The sequence below is a fragment of the Brienomyrus brachyistius genome, chromosome 7 (assembly GCF_023856365.1).
Source record: "Brienomyrus brachyistius isolate T26 chromosome 7, BBRACH_0.4, whole genome shotgun sequence".
In the NCBI taxonomy this organism is placed as follows: domain Eukaryota; kingdom Metazoa; phylum Chordata; class Actinopteri; order Osteoglossiformes; family Mormyridae; genus Brienomyrus; species Brienomyrus brachyistius.
Genome location: NC_064539.1, coordinates 19,689,338 through 19,707,860, shown reverse-complemented (window position 1 = coordinate 19,707,860; position 18,523 = coordinate 19,689,338). Strand labels below are relative to the sequence as shown.

Here is an 18,523-nt window from a genome sequence, read left to right as displayed (position 1 = left end):
ATGAAGGGTGTGAGTTTGAGACCCTCATCAGTGTGTGTGTGTGTCTGTGTGTGTGTGTACAGCATGCTTGTTCCTAGCTCATGTGATTATAGCACAAAAACGTGTGGTTAGGTGAAGTGGTGTCCCTGTCACCACTTTATGCTGTAACAAAACGAAGCATTCCAATGTACCTGTACTTGCACAAAAGGCAAGTAAAACATGTTCGTTACATGACGCAACCATATTCAGCATATGCACGGTAATATTTTCTGTTTCTGCTCATTTTGGCGTTGACATCACATTTTCTTTCATCACATTTCCTAGCAATTTCTCCATGGTTCCTCCAAGAATGCAAGCATTAACTGAGCAACTGACGTTGTTAGTCATAAAAGTTAAGTGTATTCAATGCGTGGTGCCAGTGTTACACATTTTAAGTATTTTAACTTAATGCCATATAATGTGTACAGGCATACATTGTGTTCACATAATTTCGAAAAGGATCTGCCCCCAGCTCGCAGACTCCTCTCGCACAGTTCACTGTTTTTTCCCTCCCATCTGCGACCCCCTTGCAATTCCTTCGCACTCCACCAGAGGGGCGCCTCTCACTGTTTGAATAACTGGTTATTTTCTACTAATGCGGTTCTTCGGGCCAGTAGATAACATGATCCATAAATAAAATATACCGTTGTATTGATGTGGAAAAATCCGAATGTTATTTCGGATAAATGTTGCCCACGACACAAAATAAATGTGACTTCTTTCAAGTTATTTGGCCACAAATGTGTTGTGGGAAGGCATATAAGTAGTTGACTTCGCAAAGAAAATATTACGAATATTTTCTCAAGACACAATGGGACAGCAGTATCTATATTTAACACCCCATCCCTCGTCACACGTGAAGTCGCCACGAACGATCCACATATTTGTATTTGAGTCATTTTTATTATCACTGAAAGCGAAACCTGGCTGAACGCAATGCCCGTCCTACACATGTTTTGTTTGAGGAAGCCTGATTGGTTGTGCCGCTTTTGGTCAGCCAATGAAAAAGCGTTATAAATTCGCCATTTTGTGTGTGTGTTTGTGTGTGTCTGTTTTTCCATTCCATGTGGTCTAAATCGGCAGGTTGCATGTGCTAATTGCGTAATTTTTTATCTAGCAATACAGTATTTGTTACTTTATAATAGTGAATAATAAACTGCCACTTTTCACTTCAGTTGATTCAGAAGAAGAATATATTGAAACTGCTTCCTCCGATCTGTGTTGTGGCGCGGTGAGAAGATGTTTGGACATGTAACTTCTGGATGGAGGTCGTGTGAGTTGTTTCGGTGACCAGGATGGATAGTACATTTCCAGATCAGCTTTTTCCTGGTTTTTATTACACTGGGCCCCCAAAGAAGAAGGCTGGCTGTCCTGTGCATGGCTGGGGTTTGTATGGCCACGTATATGGAACCGACTCCGGTTCTGCCGAGGTCAGTGTGGAAAGTATTTTCCTATATGCATGCGTGCATTATGCTTATGTAATCCGTATCTTAACATTTACATTTATGTTTAATATATTAAAGTCGGGGCGGCATGGTGGTGCAGTGATTAGCACTGTTGCCTCACACCTCTGGGACCCGGGTTCAAGTCTCCGCCTGGGTTACATGTGTGTGGAGTTCGCATGTTCTCCCCATTTCGTCGTGGGGTTTCCTCCGGGTACTCCGGTTTCCCCCCACAGTCCAAGAACATGCCCTGCGATGGGCTGCCCCCCCCCCCATCCTGGGTTGTTCCCTGCCTCGTGCCCATTGCTTCCGGGATAGGCTCCGGACCCCCCGCGACCCAGTAGGATAAGCGGTTTGGAAAATGGATAGATGGATAGATGGATGTTAAAGTCAACATACTATATGACTTAACCTGAGTAAGTTTTCCCATGACAAAAAGATTTTATAGGTTTATCAGTTGAATGGTAACAGCATATACAGCGTAATAATCACCGTCTGGGGGGTTAGCACCTCCTGTAATGTGTAGGGAGGTTTTAATAAGCAGATACATTTACATAAATGGTGTACATGAAGCTGATTGACTGGCATCCCATGCAGGGTGTATTACAGCCGGGTGTATACCGCCTGGGTATAGACTCCAGTCAGCCAATGGGAAAAAAAAAACTTTTTGATTGGTATTTTCGTTCCTGAGTGTGTGTTCTTCTTGTGAGCAGGTGGCTGATTGGTCCTTTCTGGCGCAGAGGAAGGTGATTGGGCCAACATGGGCACCAGTCGAGTCTATTGTAAGACCTCTTTTGCCACCCAATAGCGGTCAGTAAAATTAACATGTTTGTCTGTTATGCTGAGTTATATGTTTGTCCATTTTAAAACTGCACGCACATATTCAACGAGCAAATGCAAATATTAGGCAATTTATTTTATACTTGCTGTAAAATAACAATGTTATAGTGTAATTGTATTTGCTTACTTATGATTTGCAGTGATCTGGTGGCCCTTCAAATTCCAGTTCACCCAAACATAACTTTATTATATTTTGCTGTACTTCAGTCTGTTTTAGATATTTTTTGGTTTCAAGTTTCATATGTATAAATATATTAGCATGTATTGACTCGCAACATGCATCTCCCGTCTCTTTCAGTTAACAAATGGTCTTCACGTCGTCTTACGAATGCATTGGACTTCCCGAAACACGTAAGCCCGCTGAAACTTTGATGCGTAAAATATGAATGCTGTGTATTACGGTTTAACTTAATGCAAATATTCCTGTTATTTCTTATGGTTTTGTCAAAGCCATTCATTTGGAAATTTCGACATGTCACAATATATTTAAAAATTACTGCCCTTCCTGCTGATATGATTCTACAGTTAATCAGTGCTCATCAGCTGTGGTGTGATGGGTCCGTAGTTTCATTGGTTTGACGACCACGCATGTAGGTAACTCTAATGTGCTTAATTTGTACGATTTTCATAGATGCAGAACTTCTACCTGTATAACTCTGAGGATGCCTTTAGCACGATGACCCATCTCCTGGGGGACCACTTCAATTTTGGAAGTGGGATGCTGGAGGTACGTGTGGTTTTTTTTTTTTTTTTTTTTTTTGAAACGCACGTGTGCAACTTCATGAGCTGAAGCAGGAGTTAATTTTGCCTTTGTTTAGGAATGTATGAAGAAAACCACTGTCAGCATACAAAAGATGGAGCACTTTATGTCTAGTGCAAAATTCATAAAGTAAGTCCACTGCTGAACACACTTATATATTTTTACATACACAGTATATAAGAAAGTTATTATATACATGTATACTGCATCTGTTAACAGTTGCATTTATTTATTGAGCTGATGCCTTTGTCCAAAACGGTGTATTGGGCCCTTGATCAAATCCCCTAACTGCTGACCATGGGATTTGAACCAGTGATCTTCCATTCATGGGCACCACATGCTAACCACCTGAGCCACACCTCCCCTAAATAATAATTCATTCATAATTACCATGTAGGTAGCACAGTGATTTTCACTGAGCCTCACACCTCCTGCCTTTAGCTGTACAAATTTTTGTATGTATATGCATTTTTGTTGCACAAGACAGATTGCGGTTATCTTTTTTTTTTTTTTTTTTCCCTGTGCCATTTCATTCTTAAGGTGCCCTTTAACACCTTTTGAAAAAAGAGCCAGTCTCTACAGCAATTTGATAGGCGACGTTATCCATGACATCCCCCCTGGGCTCTTGGCTGAATTGCTCTATGATGAGTTGACTCTGCAGAGGGGACAGCAGCAATTCAATGAAGTGGCCACTGGGGGAGCTCTAGGCTTTTTTCCGCTATCTACTTCAAACACCTTTCAAGAAGGATGCCTTGTATACCCCAGGAAAGCTGCCCTGAATTCACTTAGTATCCTTTTTTTCTTGTGTCACATCTCTATTTTATGCAGTTATTCTACACAATTAGGAATTGCCTTCTTATTTATCCTAAGTAGAATGACCAGGTTTTTGTTTCGATATTATGATGCATCAAGCAGAAAACTTTACAGTTTGAGTCTTTTACTAATATTCAGACTTCCGCCGAGTGGTTTTAGAGTTTCAAGAGAATATACCACGACTCAAGGTCATGAATAAACCAATCACCTATGGGGTCAATGGCACTATCCGGCAGGTCAGCGTTGGCCCCATGGAGGAGAGTGGTGAGCAAATTTAATGTCATTGCTACAATATAAAAATAAAAAATGTTAACGAGTCAAATTCCGGCAGAGCTTGTAACACTTGTGTATGTTGTCGTTTGGGAAAACTTGTGGATAGAAATGCTCAATTCAGTATTTTTTTTGTTGTTTTCTGTTTTATTGCCTTTATCAGTTTATATTGGGGTGCGTACGGATTACAACTGCGGAGTTTGGGTAGCTAATTCCGCTCAGAAACCCCTGCCGCTTGATGTGGTTAACACACAACAGAGGACCACCTGCCTCAGTGTCAGGTAAGTCTTCCTAAAGCATTTAGCTAGTGAATGACTTTATCTTGCTACAGGTTTGAGTTATTTCATATAAAACTGAAGCTAATGGGTGGCAGTATTTATTGATTGATTTATTTGGGCTTTCTAGTCCACATATGCCAGGGGAACTTCTTGTTGCCAGTGAGAGTGGAGTTGCATATCTCTGGACTGTAGGAAGAAGGTGAGAAATGCAGCATTGTGTGAACAGGTTTACTGTAATTGGAATACTTCAGCATTTTTGTTTGTGTTGGAATTCTATAGACCTTCCAGAAAAGTTTGTCACCCAGTAAAGTCGGCCATCCTTAACAATACTGATGCTTTGTGTTCAGAAAAGGTTTCCGAATTGTCATTCTTTTGTCTATGGCGTACGTTACAATATATGGTATCTAATAACCTTTAGTGGAATAGCAGGATGCTAAATATTTAGTTTAAATAGTATACCGGTTTATAGATGTTAAACTGGTTTATGTGATTTTAGCACTGGGTTGACTTGGGATTTACTTTAGTATCCATGCCATCAGTTTTTTGTTTAGATGAGATGTGTTCAGTTCTTTGTCTTTCAATAGTAGGTATTAATTTTATATTGCGACTTTATTTATTGCTGTCTGTGTATGTTTTGATTGTCAACCTACACTTGACCTTCTAGCCTTCAGAAGTTCCGTGAGGAGGAGGAAAACCTTTATTTCAACGCCAAGTCACCATGGCGATGGTGTGATTTCTCCGCTCATCCCAGAGTGATGCTGTATGCTGATCGAAGCGGTGTGGAGTTAACAGACATCCGGGTGACCACTTCTTATCTTTTGCTTTATTGACATTTCTTCTATATTAGATAAGTGATTAAATGTATTACTATTTGTTTATTTCTATTTTCCAAGCATCTATTGTCTTAAAAATCCTGTTTACAAATTTTTCCTCTCCGTTAGTCCAAGGAGACCTGCAGCCATACTGTGTTTCACATCGGGGCTACCTCAGGCTGCAAGAGTGGCGAGAGGGTCATCTTATCCAGGTACCTCTGCAACGTGAACGCACACCACCACCTTGTCACCACTCAGGTAAATCACTACTTCTTCTCGCTCACAGTTGGGTTTCAGTTGTCCCAGGGAATGGATACAAAGCTTAAGTACCTCTCTCTCTGGCAGCATTCTGCATACATCATGGACGAGCGCTTTCCGTGTTTGCCCATGGTCAAATGGAATCACATGATGGCAAGTCCACCCATGTTTGCCCAGATCGTTGGTACGGCATCACAGCATCAAAACACAGTGATTTTAGGATCCCAGTCTTCCCAGGAACTAATGCTTCTGCAGTATACTGGTATGCCTATAGCTGAAGTTCTATTGATTATAATTAGCAGAATTTTACGTTTTATTTTATATGTACATTTTTAATTCTTCCTAATTGGTAGGTGGGAATGCAGTTGCCGCCCAAGTCTTAGGAGCTCCTCAGAAACTGTCTTATCCTATGAAAAGCTTGGCTGACCTCCCCCTCCAGATCCCTCACAGGCAGAAGAAGGTCCAGGAGAGGCTCTCGGTGCCTGCAGCTGGTAAGATGGCTGTTATTCTGCTTTTAGTAAAATTTTGTAGTTAAACTGTTTGTATTGTTGGTTGTCCTGTAGAATTAAAACGTCTGGCATCATGTACAGTTTTTGGACTTTATTATAAACCGATTTATTAATAAATAGTGTTGTATTAATGTTAATGAATCCACTGATGTGCAATTTACTGTCTCTGATCTAAGGCATTACATCAATCTACCATGACAAAGAGGAGTCCCTCTGTGTGCTCCAGCTCTCTGAAGTTGGGGATATCTTCTACCAGATTCTAAGACCAGCCAGCCAAGACTCACTGCAAGCAGCATGCCAAGAGATGCCGAACGAAGAATCTGTCACAGAACAGTCCGGATCATTACCACGGGAAAGCCAAGAGTCTGTTAATAGCCCATGGACTAGTAATGTGAATGACGGACATGGAACGCGTCTGTTGGAAACGGATGGGGTTGTCAGTCATAGAGAGTGTCCACCTGAAACTTCTGACGTGCAGATACATGGTGTTAATGAACCTGGTGTAAATATGACTGAGCAAGAGGACGTCAGTCGTTCGAAGGACAAACCAAGGCCTGCTAAAGTTAGCACGGCCACCTTCCTGATGTGGAAATCTTGGCTGAATGTGCTTTGTAACAGGCAAAAGTCTACCCCAAGGTACAGGCAATTACATTGGACCCTAAAAACAAAAGACCATTTTACATTTGATGGCACACCTAGAGATATTCTGGGAAAAGACCAAATTACCAGTCTGAGGAAAAACATGAGGGAAGTCATGAAAAACCAAACGGTGCTGACTTGTGGTGCCACCAGTCTTTCGCCGCCAGAGGTGCTCCCCACCCCCGACCCTGTGGACACTCAGTCTTGGGGCGATGACTTGAGTCAGCGACTCTCTGTATCCTGGGAAGGGGGGTGGAAGAACTGGTGGGAAGAAAAGCAGGGGCTGAATCGCGAGAAGAGGATCGAGGAGTTGCGTAGGAAACGACGGCGACTAAAGCGGGCCCGAGGCCCTCGCGTTGCTCTTTCCGGAAGCTTCACCACTTCCGCTAGCTATCAGTCAGATATGGATGGTTGGTCCTCTGCTGTCAGCGATTTTGGTAGTCAGGATCCTGATTTGGATACCAGCACTTTTTCTGGGTACCTCTCAACTCAAGAGGATTCTACAGAGCCTGAGAGAACAGGAAGAGTTCTTCAGCATGAGCCTAAAGGCTCTGAACTCGGCTCAGAAGAGCAGAGCAACGTAACTTTGTCAAGGAATAAAGCTAAAATGCCGAAAGATCCATCTCAGGTGGGGAAGCCTAAGGCACCAAAACAACTTAAACAGGATTACATGAACTCTCTTTTTAGCTCCCAGGAAGAGGTAGTGGATGCAGGAATGGAGGGAACTGATTTCTTTCCAATGTCGCTATCTTCTCAAGTGTCCTCCATCTCTAACTCCCAGAGGAAGCCCACCTTGGGCCCTCTCTCCCAGTCCTCCCAGCGAGGAAAGAAGAAAGCACGCATGGGCTTTTAAATGCTGAAAAATAGACCTATGGCCTATCTTAATTCAAATGTGCTGATGCTTCTATTTTTGTATCTCCTTAATTATGCTCTTGTACGTTTATTAAATGCCAGTTTAATTTGATTCTCAGACTAAACTTCAAGCTCGGAGTACTGATGACATGTAGTATTGGAGGTTGTGGAATGTGAATGGCAAATGTTCCTCCAATTAGATGACCTAAGGTGGTTGTTTTATGTTAGAGGTCCCCAAATTGGGGGGGGGGTGCAAATTTTTCATGAGAGGAGGGACTTTTTGTTGACCCAATCGTGATGATAATATATAATTCCAAGGACTGTTATAAAATATATTGACACTTTCTTTAATGAATAAAAATTAGATGAAAATGTCAGGAAGTGACAAACTTGAAACTGGTCCAATCAGAAGTTGTCTGTACTTAGTGTTGATTGTAGTTGCTCATCAATGGATAATGTTTGTCTGACCAGCTTTAAATGCATAAACTGTGCGTCTATCTGACAAGTAGAAACTATGTGGTTTTGTATAAAAATTTCTCTAAACTTTTGCAATTACTGTGTGTTTGTGCCTCAGCCAACATTAGGTATAGAAAAATCTACCAACACATGGGTAAGTTTCAGATTTGACGCAGAAGAAGACAAGCCTCAGTAGGAACCATGTGGAGCGACAATAACAGATAAAAACTGCTAATTCAGAAAACTTGCTTTATGGATGAGATAGAAATGCGTTCAGAAGCAAATGCTTATTTCTGGAATTGGATGTTGTCTTGTGTTGAATTGAGGGGGGAATCCCCAAAATGGCTGGATGATAGATGGCTGTCAAAACAAGTAAAGTTTGGTTCCAAATGAAATGCAGTGAGTGCACTTAAACTGGTCTTTGTTCACTTGGTTTTCCGTCCTTACAGCAAGTGTACAAAATGTTAGCTTGCACATCACTGTATCCCTTAATTCACAGTGCGGGAGGCTAGACCAGCTGGACACTGCACTATAGCAAAGAATATTCACAAATACAAACTGCCACTAATTCAATTTTTTTTAACATGCTTTTGTTTGTTCATTAATAACATTGAACTTCCTGATGTTGATTTTGAGGGGTGTTTAGTTCCAATTTCAGTTGCTCTCTTGCTCTTATGCTCTTCCCTTGGAGAATAAGAGCTGATTTGTTAAACTAGACTGATTAAATCATGAGGGAGTTCATTCACAGGAAGTCAACGTGTAGAGCCAACATCCCTGTTTAGACCCGGATGCAGCCCTGAATTTTCTATGCACTAGTATATGAGTAATTTCCAAGTGTTCTGTTTCAGACTAAATTGTAGTTTTATGTATTTTATTTAATATAAATGTATATACATCCACTAGAGAACTAGTGCAATGTTTCATATTGCATCCTTTACAACAGTCAAAGTTGGTATGTGTGCGTGTGTCGGGAATTACTCAGTTCTGGGTGTGCATGTTTATGCGTTACAGTATGTACTCCTCATGTCTGTGTGGGTTTTCGTCGAGTACACCATTTCCTTTAAGCATAAAGATAAGCTCTCCGGCCAAACTGCTCGCTTCGGGGTGATATGAAGGAGTGTGTATATGTGTGTTATGCGTATATTACTTTGTGGGGACCAGATGTTAGGCACTTTCACACTGCTGGAACTTTTTTTGCCAGAAGTTTTTTTTCCGGGATCAGGGACTTTTGTCGTGTTCACACCCCAAGGACTCGGCCTGGTTGTAGTTCCTCGGAGGCAGTTCCGGAACCCTGTTTTAGTACTTACTCTAGACTAGGTACTTTCCATCCAAACACACATTAACGGGGAGGCAGTTGACAACTAGCACTGGTGGTAGCTTAGAAGTTATGCAGAAGTGCGGAAAAAGAGATGTAGCTATGCAGATGGAATTATTTTTGTACCCTGAATACATTTAATGCGTCAATTAATACATCTTTTAGCTTGTGTGTGTATTTCTGCATCAGAAAATTTGGTCACTAACCAATATACTTTTGTCTAATCAATGATAACAGTTCATGCATCTCATGCTGTAACTATATCTGTTCATGATTTGTACATGAGTAGTAACTGAGTTGCTAAATTACTTGTGCCCCCTCAAGTAAATTACCTACTAACTCTTTGGCCTTTTGGAACTTGTTAGTTCCCTTATATGGTGTTGAAAACCACATATCAGATTATAGATTGTCAGACCTCTGACACTTGCTAATTGGCATTTAGCTTAAGATGACGTGGCTTGTTAGCGGTGTTTGTTATTGTGCTTAGTCAGTTTGAAGTCCTTTTTTTTAATGAGATGCGTTTGTCAGTCCATTCCTTGTATATAACTCTGGATTAAGAAGAAAAAAATAGTTTCAAATATTTTCAATGGAGCAACTGTTTACAGCGTAATTTTAGAAGAACCTTTAACTAATACTACCATTTAGTCAAATGGTTCGTTTGTTCCTGGGAAAGATGGGATGTCCGTTTGTTTGCACAGTTCTTAAACACCCATTGTGGTCACACAGCTTTCTCGGAAGTCTGCTATGTCAACAGGCTGATACATGACAAAAATAAAATACAGGATTTCTGGAGCACCCCTTTGTCCAGCTGCAAAAATATGAGATGTGTACATGTGCCTGTCTACAGTGCTTACAATTATGTGTGTGGACCAAACATGTAAAAACTTTAGTGTTTATGCAATTTTGCCAATAGAATGTCATGGGATTTCAAATGCTAAATGTCTAAATTTCCTTACCAATGGTGTTTTTTTTTTTTAACGGGTCTTACAAAACCGCCATAATATAGAATATCAGCAAAAAATGAGAACTTTAACGTAGGTAAATTTCTTTCTAGGTTTAATTGCCATTCATATGCTACATAGAAACCCCACAGTGCAGTATTTAGCTTTCTGCTGAGAGAAAACTTGCGTTTGGCCATGTGGTGTGAGAAGCTATGCTGTCAAAAAGATGTACATCTGCATATGTTAGATTTCATGGTTAAGGTCATGCAGGCATGTAGATATACATCTCTTTTTATTTTAGAAACTTAATAAATAAAGTTCTGTATTATTTTTTCTTCAGACTTATTAAACTGAATCATAGACGTTTAGGTGGCATTTCGTCTGTGTGAGTTTATGGTCAATCATATTTTTTCTCTTATTTCAAATGTTTTTTGAAATAAAAATTCAGTTGTTCCATCTATCTTCTCTAGTTGCTTATTCAGAAAGACAAATTCACCTCTTTTTTTTAGTCAGGAAAGAAACCCACAAGATGCAAGAACCACACACAGTTGGACTTGAGAAATCTGACCCACAAACCCTGCAGGTGTGAGACTACTGCGCTCAAGGAAGCTGAAGTAATACTGAGCATTCAAAATTTACAAAGTAAAGACATGAATGTTTATTTTGAAAACTTCTGGCATCCTGATTAGAATATACCCCAGCCTTTTTCCTGTACTGCCTGGCGCTGTTCAGTCTTGTATTTCTCAAAGAAAGCACCCAGTTGTACTGTGGGCTGATATCTGAAGTCTGATGTGCAAATCTGGACCGCTTAAAGAGCATCATTCAGTGTAGCGAAAATATATGAAAATATGTATCACTATTTTTACGTATTTAATTAATACAGTATGTGTACATAGTTACTGGGCCTTTCTACTAACACCACTTACGTAAAGATTTACAGTAAACAAATTTATAACTACACATTTCTATGAATATATGTATTTTAATGTTACCAATATACATGTTAAGATAAAAGTAAAAAAAAAAAATTGAAATTACATAACGAATTGCCCGGGTGAAGGGATCAACTGTACGGCATAGCGCAGCTTTTACACGAACATTGTAACTCTATTACATAAGCAGTATTGTTATGTGTTCATTCGCCATAAAAAATAGTTCCACCAAGGTTTATAAAAACGCAAACATGTGGCAAACAGATAACAATACAAGATTGTGTAGAATATAAGGTAGAATATTAAATATAATTTTTTTGCGGGGAAAATATCCGTAATTTGTTGCAGTGATAATTCATATTATGTCAGATGACGCAGTACCAGAAGGTCGAAGTATCCTCCTTCCTTTTCTGTCCCCTCAGCGGAAGTAGACGTGCTTGTCTATTCCGTTCCTTATATTTTTAATTTCACTTCACAAGCGCCGCTTATTCCCCCCCTTGCCCTTAGGATAAACGCAACCTAAGGCCAAAGCCAAAATGGACGACTAAACTTCCCATTATATTATTATCTTTTTTTATTTTACTTCAGTTTAATGGACCGGATGATTGTCACCTCCAACTGTGATTCTCACAGCTTTGTAGGGGAGGTAAGCGAAAGAATTTATTTTACCCTAAAACCGTATGACTGTTTAGAACATTATCTGTAACATGAATAAATAACTACCGTTTCTGTGTTGCCTATTATTATAAATTATACGAATAGCTAACCAAAGGTTAGCCACGTTATTGTAATAACAGTAGCGATTATTATTATTGTTATTAATATATTATTATTAGTGAACTGTGCCAGCTCAGTCAGAATGTAACTGAATATATGTCATTGTATATCGGCCTATAACAGCTAATTCGCATTCTTGTAAAGTGTGGCCACACTATATTTAGGCCTGTTTAAATATGAGGCAGTGTACATGTTAAACAGACGGTCTGCCAAGTTAGCAGTTTTGGATGAGTTTGTAAATGTCTTGGGTGTGTAAGTTTATATTCTGTTGGATGACCTAGGTTATGGCTGTCGTTGTAACATCATGTGATTTCGCCATCTCCTCTGTGCTAAACAGACACATAGCAAGTTCTGGCTCTTATCGGGATTTAAAGAGCATTCATTTCCAAAACGCAACCAGTAGACACGCACAGGCTTCATAAGATAACAGCATGAGAACATAAATGTTTATAATATTTGTTTTTGATGCACTGCACAGAACATGCCTTTTGAATTTTGGTCTGTTTTGGTGTTTGTGTAAAATTTTCATCAGAAGGCACTAGGCTACAGAATCTATAGGGTGTCATCGATCAGCTGTATTAGTAGTTTCTCTTGTTAATACACTAGCGATGTATTGATAATCTAGTTTAATCCACCAATGTTTTATCTGGTGAATGATGTACCTTAACTTTTGTTGAATTGCTTAAAAGCATTTGATGCTAATGGCTAATAGCATTATTAACGTAAATGACATGTATGAATAGCGGTCGTTGTCCTTTTACAGGGAGCTGTATTCCGTGGGGAGGCCGGCTTGTCCAAGGGTTGTGATGAAGTTTGCCCAGCCCTTGGAAAGCCAGCGGCTGTCATTTCTTCTGAGAAATGCAGCTTCTAGGGAGGTTCAGATGTGGAAGGCGTTCGTGTCAAAAATCCCATCTAATCAGGTGAGTCTGCTGCCTAAGGTGTGACCCAGTGTTTGGATTAAGGTATTCAATTCAGTTCAGTTTCTCATTATGGCACAAACTGTGATTTCCAGCACAGGATGATTCAAAAAGCTTAATAAGCAACGTTTAGTAAGAGTCCCACTTAATTTCACCGTCTTGTTCTATTCATTGTACTGGGTGCATCGAACACCTATTTGATTCAGAAAGCCCAGAGGTTTCTCATAGTTGCAGCCAGATACTGTGATATTACCAAGTAGTTAGTCCTTTGTCTACGGACTAAACAAGTAGCAGTTATTACCAATAAAATGTAAATTGTCAGAACCTTTAAAGTTCTGTGTAAGCTCTAAAGCAGGGGTAGGGAACCTGATCCATGGAGAGCCGGTGTGGATGTGGGTTTTTGGGATGGCCTCTCAATCAGCTAATAACAGTGGATTCCAAGGACTGGAGTTGAGAATCACTGCATTATTATTGGCTGACTGAGAGGTCATCCTAAAAACCCGCATCCACACCGGCTCTCCATGGATCAGGTTCCCTACCCCTGCTCTAAAGTATACTTTAGAATATGAATTATGCATACACAAATAAAAAAAATAACAGAACACAAATGCTGTGTGCTTAACTGTATGGAAATGGAACCAGGACAACATAACAGGGCTTATGGGTATTGTAGTCTTTTATGGTGCAAGGCGGGACCTTGAACTATACCTGTAAGTTTGACGAACCTTTAAATTCATTAGTCTCTCTGTTGTTTTTGTAAATACTTAAAAACAGCAACTGGGCTTAAGCATTCTTTTACAAGTCAACTGCATTCTTTTTTGCACAACCTTAAGTGCCACTGGGTTATATGCATCATAAGTGCTCTACTGGGACGCTATGTACCCATATAATGGTTCTAAACTTCTGATGTTTTGATATTTGATTTTAATTTCGATTGTAATTCACGTTTGATCATGGCTGAGTTTTATTTCTTTGTTAATGAACGTATGTTTCCTTTCTTGTCAGGATACACATGTCTCGCTGCCCCAGAGGGATGAAGCTGTCAGGTGGCTTGTTGACCTGCACAGAAACATCAAGCTTTACCCAGAGACCCTCTCCCTGGCTATCAGCATTTTGGACAGGTTTTTAACCACCGTCAAAGTAAGTTTTATTTGAAGTGCTGAGGAAGTCCACGTGCTGTTGTACGGTTAGCACATTATTCATTGTATGAAAGGTGATTTCTGACTTACAGTGGTGATGTCTCATCTGTGTCAGATAAATACAGACTTTTTATTAATAAGAATTTATGGCAGTTTTCAGACAACAATCCCAGACTTAATATAACTACATAGTAATGGAATGGGAAAGTGATACTAATTTGGAGCAGCAGTATCTTTTTTTAGGATCCTTTTATAGAACTCAGTGATTGGAATGCTTATATTGTGATGCCTGATTGGTCAGTCTGTGCTCTAGCATACAGTACAGGGAAGTTCTTGGTGCATTTAGATTAAGTGAATGCTAAAGATTTTGCATTTCACTATGTCCCCCCTTTCTCAGGCCCGTCCAAAATACCTTCGCTGCATCGCCATCTCCTGCTTCTTTTTGGCCATCAAGACGGTCGAAGAGGATGAGGTGAGCCGATCAGTTACAGGCAAACTTCATTGCAAATCGGTCTGTTTTCATCGAGTTTAAGAAAAGTCTACTTCCATTTGTTAATTTCTTTGATACACTATATGGACAAAAGTATTGGAACACTTATTAATCATTTAATTCAAGTGTTTCATTCAGACCCATTTCCACTGGTGTGTAAAATCAAGCACTAAGTCATGCAGTCAGGTTTGCAAATATTTGCGAAGGAATGGGTCCTTCTGAAGGGCTCAGTGAATTCAAGCGTGGCACTGTCATAGGATGCCACCTTGGCAATAAGTCAGTTTGTGAAATTTCTTCCCTGCTAGATATGATCAACAGTAAGTTGTATTATTGCAAAGTGGAAACATTTCAGAACAACAGAAACTCAGCCATGAAGTGGTGCCGAGTGCTGAGGCGTATAGTATAGTGCGTAAAAGTCGCTAATGTTCTGTTGACTCAATAACTGCAGAGGTCCAAACTTCCTCTGGCATTAGCCGCAGCACAAAAGCTATATATGGGGAGCGTCATGGAATGGGCTTCCATGGCTGAGCAACTGCATACAAGCCTCACATCACCAAGTGCAGTGCCCAGCATGGGATGGAATCAGTGAATCGGTCAAACCCCCCCATACAGCAGCTGTTGAGGGGCTTGCAGAAAGGTTTTATAAACTGCTGTGATACATGTATTCTAAAAAGACCGAAGGAGGGTGGTCTAAACCATGCTGTCTCTCTGCAGTGCATCCCGTCCCTGCAGGATTTGGCTAAGACCAGCAGATGTGGCTGTTCTCCATCTGAAATCCTGAGAATGGAGAGGATCATACTGGATAAACTGAACTGGGATCTGCACACAGCAACAGCACTGGATTTCCTACACATAGTGAGCCATGGCCTCCCTTATGCTAGCATGTTTTGGTTCCATTTCACTGGAAGTTCAGTTTTTTTTGTTTTAGATCTTCATTTTCTAGATGTTTCCTACTGTAAATTCTGTGTGCTATTTGGCTTGAGCTACTCATCTAGTGCCATGCATACATTTATATAACAACATTTTTGTGGTTGTTTATTCAATAGATTTTTACATTATATGACCTAGGAATATGCTTATAATGTGCATTATATTAAACATATTTTTAATCAGTATTTTGTTCTTGTTACACTTTGAATAGGATTTCAGGACACACCAAATCATATGTGCAGTTTTGACGAATATGCCCTCACACGTCCTGGGTTGTGTGCATTTTCCTACCCCTGCCTCTGGGGAGTATGTGTTCCTCCTCTATTTGCTTGGGTTCTTTATCGCGTTGCAGTTTCACTATACAGTCTGAAAGCATGGCTTAGATGAACTGGTGTCCCTCGGCAGTGTGCCCTGCGACAGGGCAGGCTGCCACTCGTGTGGTGTTAGGATAGGTTTCAGACTTCAGTGGCGAAGGAAAACCGAGGCCCGAAGTAGGGAATGTGTGTAGCCAGCGTTCAGGCATAATAGCTTTATAGTATAAAAGGTCAGTGTTAGATAATTGATATATCTTGTAGAATTTAAGAATTTTGTTCAGTATTTTACTTCAGAGATTCCGATTCCATGAATGTTTATTATAGTTAATGTAAGTAATATTTAGGACAATAGTTAAAATGGCAACGATTTCACAAGCTTTTTTTTCTGTTTTAAACATTATACATTAAGAGATTCGGCAGAAACAAACAAATACACATTCACGATGTTTCAAACGTTCATAAAGGTTCATCGGAAGCAGAATTTAAGTTCCGTTTTGTGTGACTGTTAAATAAAAGCTACATGCATTTTCATACAATGCTGTGATTTAGGGAAGTCACTGTTTACCCTCGTTGTATCTCCTGTGACAGTTCTATGCGATGATGCTGTCGTGCGAGTGCCGTCTCCCTCTGGGTCTGCTGGGCATGAATGCGCCCCAGCACGTCTCGCTGCTCACTCAGCAGCTGCACCACTGCCTCGCAGACCACAGGGTGCTGCAGATGAAAGGCTCCATGTTAGCTGTTGCCATCATCAGCCTGGAGGTCGAGAAGTGCTGTCCTGATTGGCTGGTCCTCACTATCGACCTACTCAAAAAGGCAGAGGTATGTCCTTAGAGCAGTAGCATCTTTGTCCTTACAAAACACATTCGTCTAACACCTTCACCAGACAGTGGATTTCTGCTTAAGGCATGTTGTGTGATACTGCTTACACTCAGGCAATTATTGTACTTACAGAAAATTGTACTAATTGCCAGCTAACTAAAATGTTATACTTTTGTAGTTGGGCTGTTTTGCATATGGCATGTTTTCACGCTTAATATTGTAGTTACATTAAATGTATACTTTTTATTCTTTAGTAAAAAGTAGTACAGTATTAGGTTTTTTTGTTAAATGGTAACATTTATACATATTTAAGTATGTGGGGGGGGGGGGTGACACTGAACCAGTAAGTTCAGATTATATTATATTGGCAATGAGGTATTAATGCTTTTATAGTCAAAAACCAAAAATATCTAGCATAGTATATATCTAAAATATCTAGTACAGTTTCTGGGCAAAATTGGAGTAAAACTATATATTCTTGGTAGTATTATGCAGAAATGGTGGTTGCTAATTAACTGAATGCCTGCTGTGCTTCTCAGATCGACAGCTCCCAGATAATCCAGTGTCGAGAGCTGGTAGCACGTTCGCTGCCTCCACACCAAGCCTCCCTGCCTCCCAACACTCTATACATATACCAGCCCCTGCAGCAAAGCCAAGCATCTTGCAGCTGGGGACCCCCACTGTCTCAGCACCACCTTCCTGGATCACCCCCATTGTCATCCCGAAGGGGCAAATGGGTCCACCTTTGCCCCGGTCTTACTCGGCCCTGCGTCCCAGGCCGTCTTCGTAATCGCCCTCTCCATTTGTCCCGCAAGCACTCTGCCAAGCGCAAGGTGGAGGAGATGGAAGTGGACGAGTTTTATGACGGAATCCGATGCCTCTACAGCGAAGACGGCAACCAGGAGGGGGCAGCGGGGGAGGGGCAGGGCCTTGCCTGCAGTTCCTCGCTGGGGTGGCAGGACGGCAGCCTCTCACCCTGCCCCCCGCTGCAACCCGCCATCGGCGTCATCTAAAAGAGAAAGAAAACAGGCCTTCTCTTAATAAATAACGTGCAGAGCAGAAGACAATTCCACAGTCATAGGCGTTATCTCTCCAGGCTAGACTGAGCCAAAAATACAAAAAAAAATGCTTCTTATTGATTTTGAACTATTTAAGCACCAATTAAAATAAAGAAAAAAAAAACCCATATATACTTTTCTTTCTTTTTAAGATAGCGTTGATTTCCATGATTCCTGAAATGCCTTTAAAATCTCATGTCTCCTGTGTTACGGCTTTTCTCACTGCATATTGTATTGTGTTGTTTCAAGCTAGTCATGGAACATGCTTGAAAGAATGTGGTACACTGTGTTGTCAATGTCAGCAGTTTGCTGGTCCCCACTAAAATGAATAGTCTGACTTTGTTTCGTCTTCCACTACTCGTTGAGCAATGCTCCTTAGTATGTTTTAGGAGTTTGCAGAAAGTGTTACTACTAAGCTAAGGATGCAGCATGTTCTTATCACTGTTAAAGAAGAGGATCCGTGATAGATGAAATAAAAGCAATGTGATATGTTGCACTGATCGGAATCCACGGCATTTTCCATTGCGGTTTATAAATGCTAGCTCACTGTCTAATAAAATTATCTTTCTATGCCAGGTCATGATAATTACCTTTGTACTGTGGAAATGTCTGGGACACCAATAAAGAAACAAATCCAAATATTATCCTGGTGTTGTGTTTTAAATTTTAAAGGAAAGGCAGTAAGCTGTATCTAGAGGAAAGATTCTCGCGTTCTTGAACTTGCAAGAATTTTTTTTGTATCAATCTAGTAGATTACGTATGTGATGTCATTTAATGTTACTCTTGAAAACAAAAAACGATTAATCTGATTAATCAAGCAAAAATACTAGTCAGTGTTTAAACTATAGTATAAAAGAGTGTTGCGGGAAAAATCAGGCTTAGCTCTAGATCACGAGTAGCTCTAGTTATGGAAAAAGCTGATTTATTTAACCCATAATTCATAG

General features: G+C 40.4%; 2 protein-coding genes across 2 annotated transcripts; both read left to right on the top strand.

Moving 5' to 3' along the window:
- Positions 1-1,059: 1,059 nt before the first annotated feature.
- On the top strand, positions 1,060-8,346 carry taf1c (TATA-box binding protein associated factor, RNA polymerase I subunit C). The gene is made up of 14 exons (XM_049020639.1): positions 1,060-1,448; positions 2,174-2,270; positions 2,599-2,651; positions 2,932-3,027; positions 3,119-3,189; positions 3,601-3,848; positions 4,012-4,137; positions 4,307-4,424; positions 4,549-4,620; positions 5,086-5,221; positions 5,363-5,491; positions 5,579-5,753; positions 5,845-5,982; positions 6,177-8,346. The coding sequence occupies exons 1-14, from the start codon at positions 1,314-1,316 to the stop codon at positions 7,490-7,492; spliced, it is 2,910 nt and encodes a 969-aa protein (XP_048876596.1). The 5' UTR covers positions 1,060-1,313; the 3' UTR covers positions 7,493-8,346.
- Positions 8,347-11,528: 3,182 nt separating this feature from the next.
- Positions 11,529-18,223, top strand: ccni (cyclin I). Its single transcript, XM_049019852.1, has 7 exons — positions 11,529-11,781; positions 12,676-12,832; positions 13,835-13,969; positions 14,366-14,440; positions 15,173-15,313; positions 16,291-16,521; positions 17,061-18,223. The coding sequence occupies exons 2-7, from the start codon at positions 12,719-12,721 to the stop codon at positions 17,532-17,534; spliced, it is 1,170 nt and encodes a 389-aa protein (XP_048875809.1). The 5' UTR covers positions 11,529-11,781; positions 12,676-12,718; the 3' UTR covers positions 17,535-18,223.
- Positions 18,224-18,523: the final 300 nt, after the last annotated feature.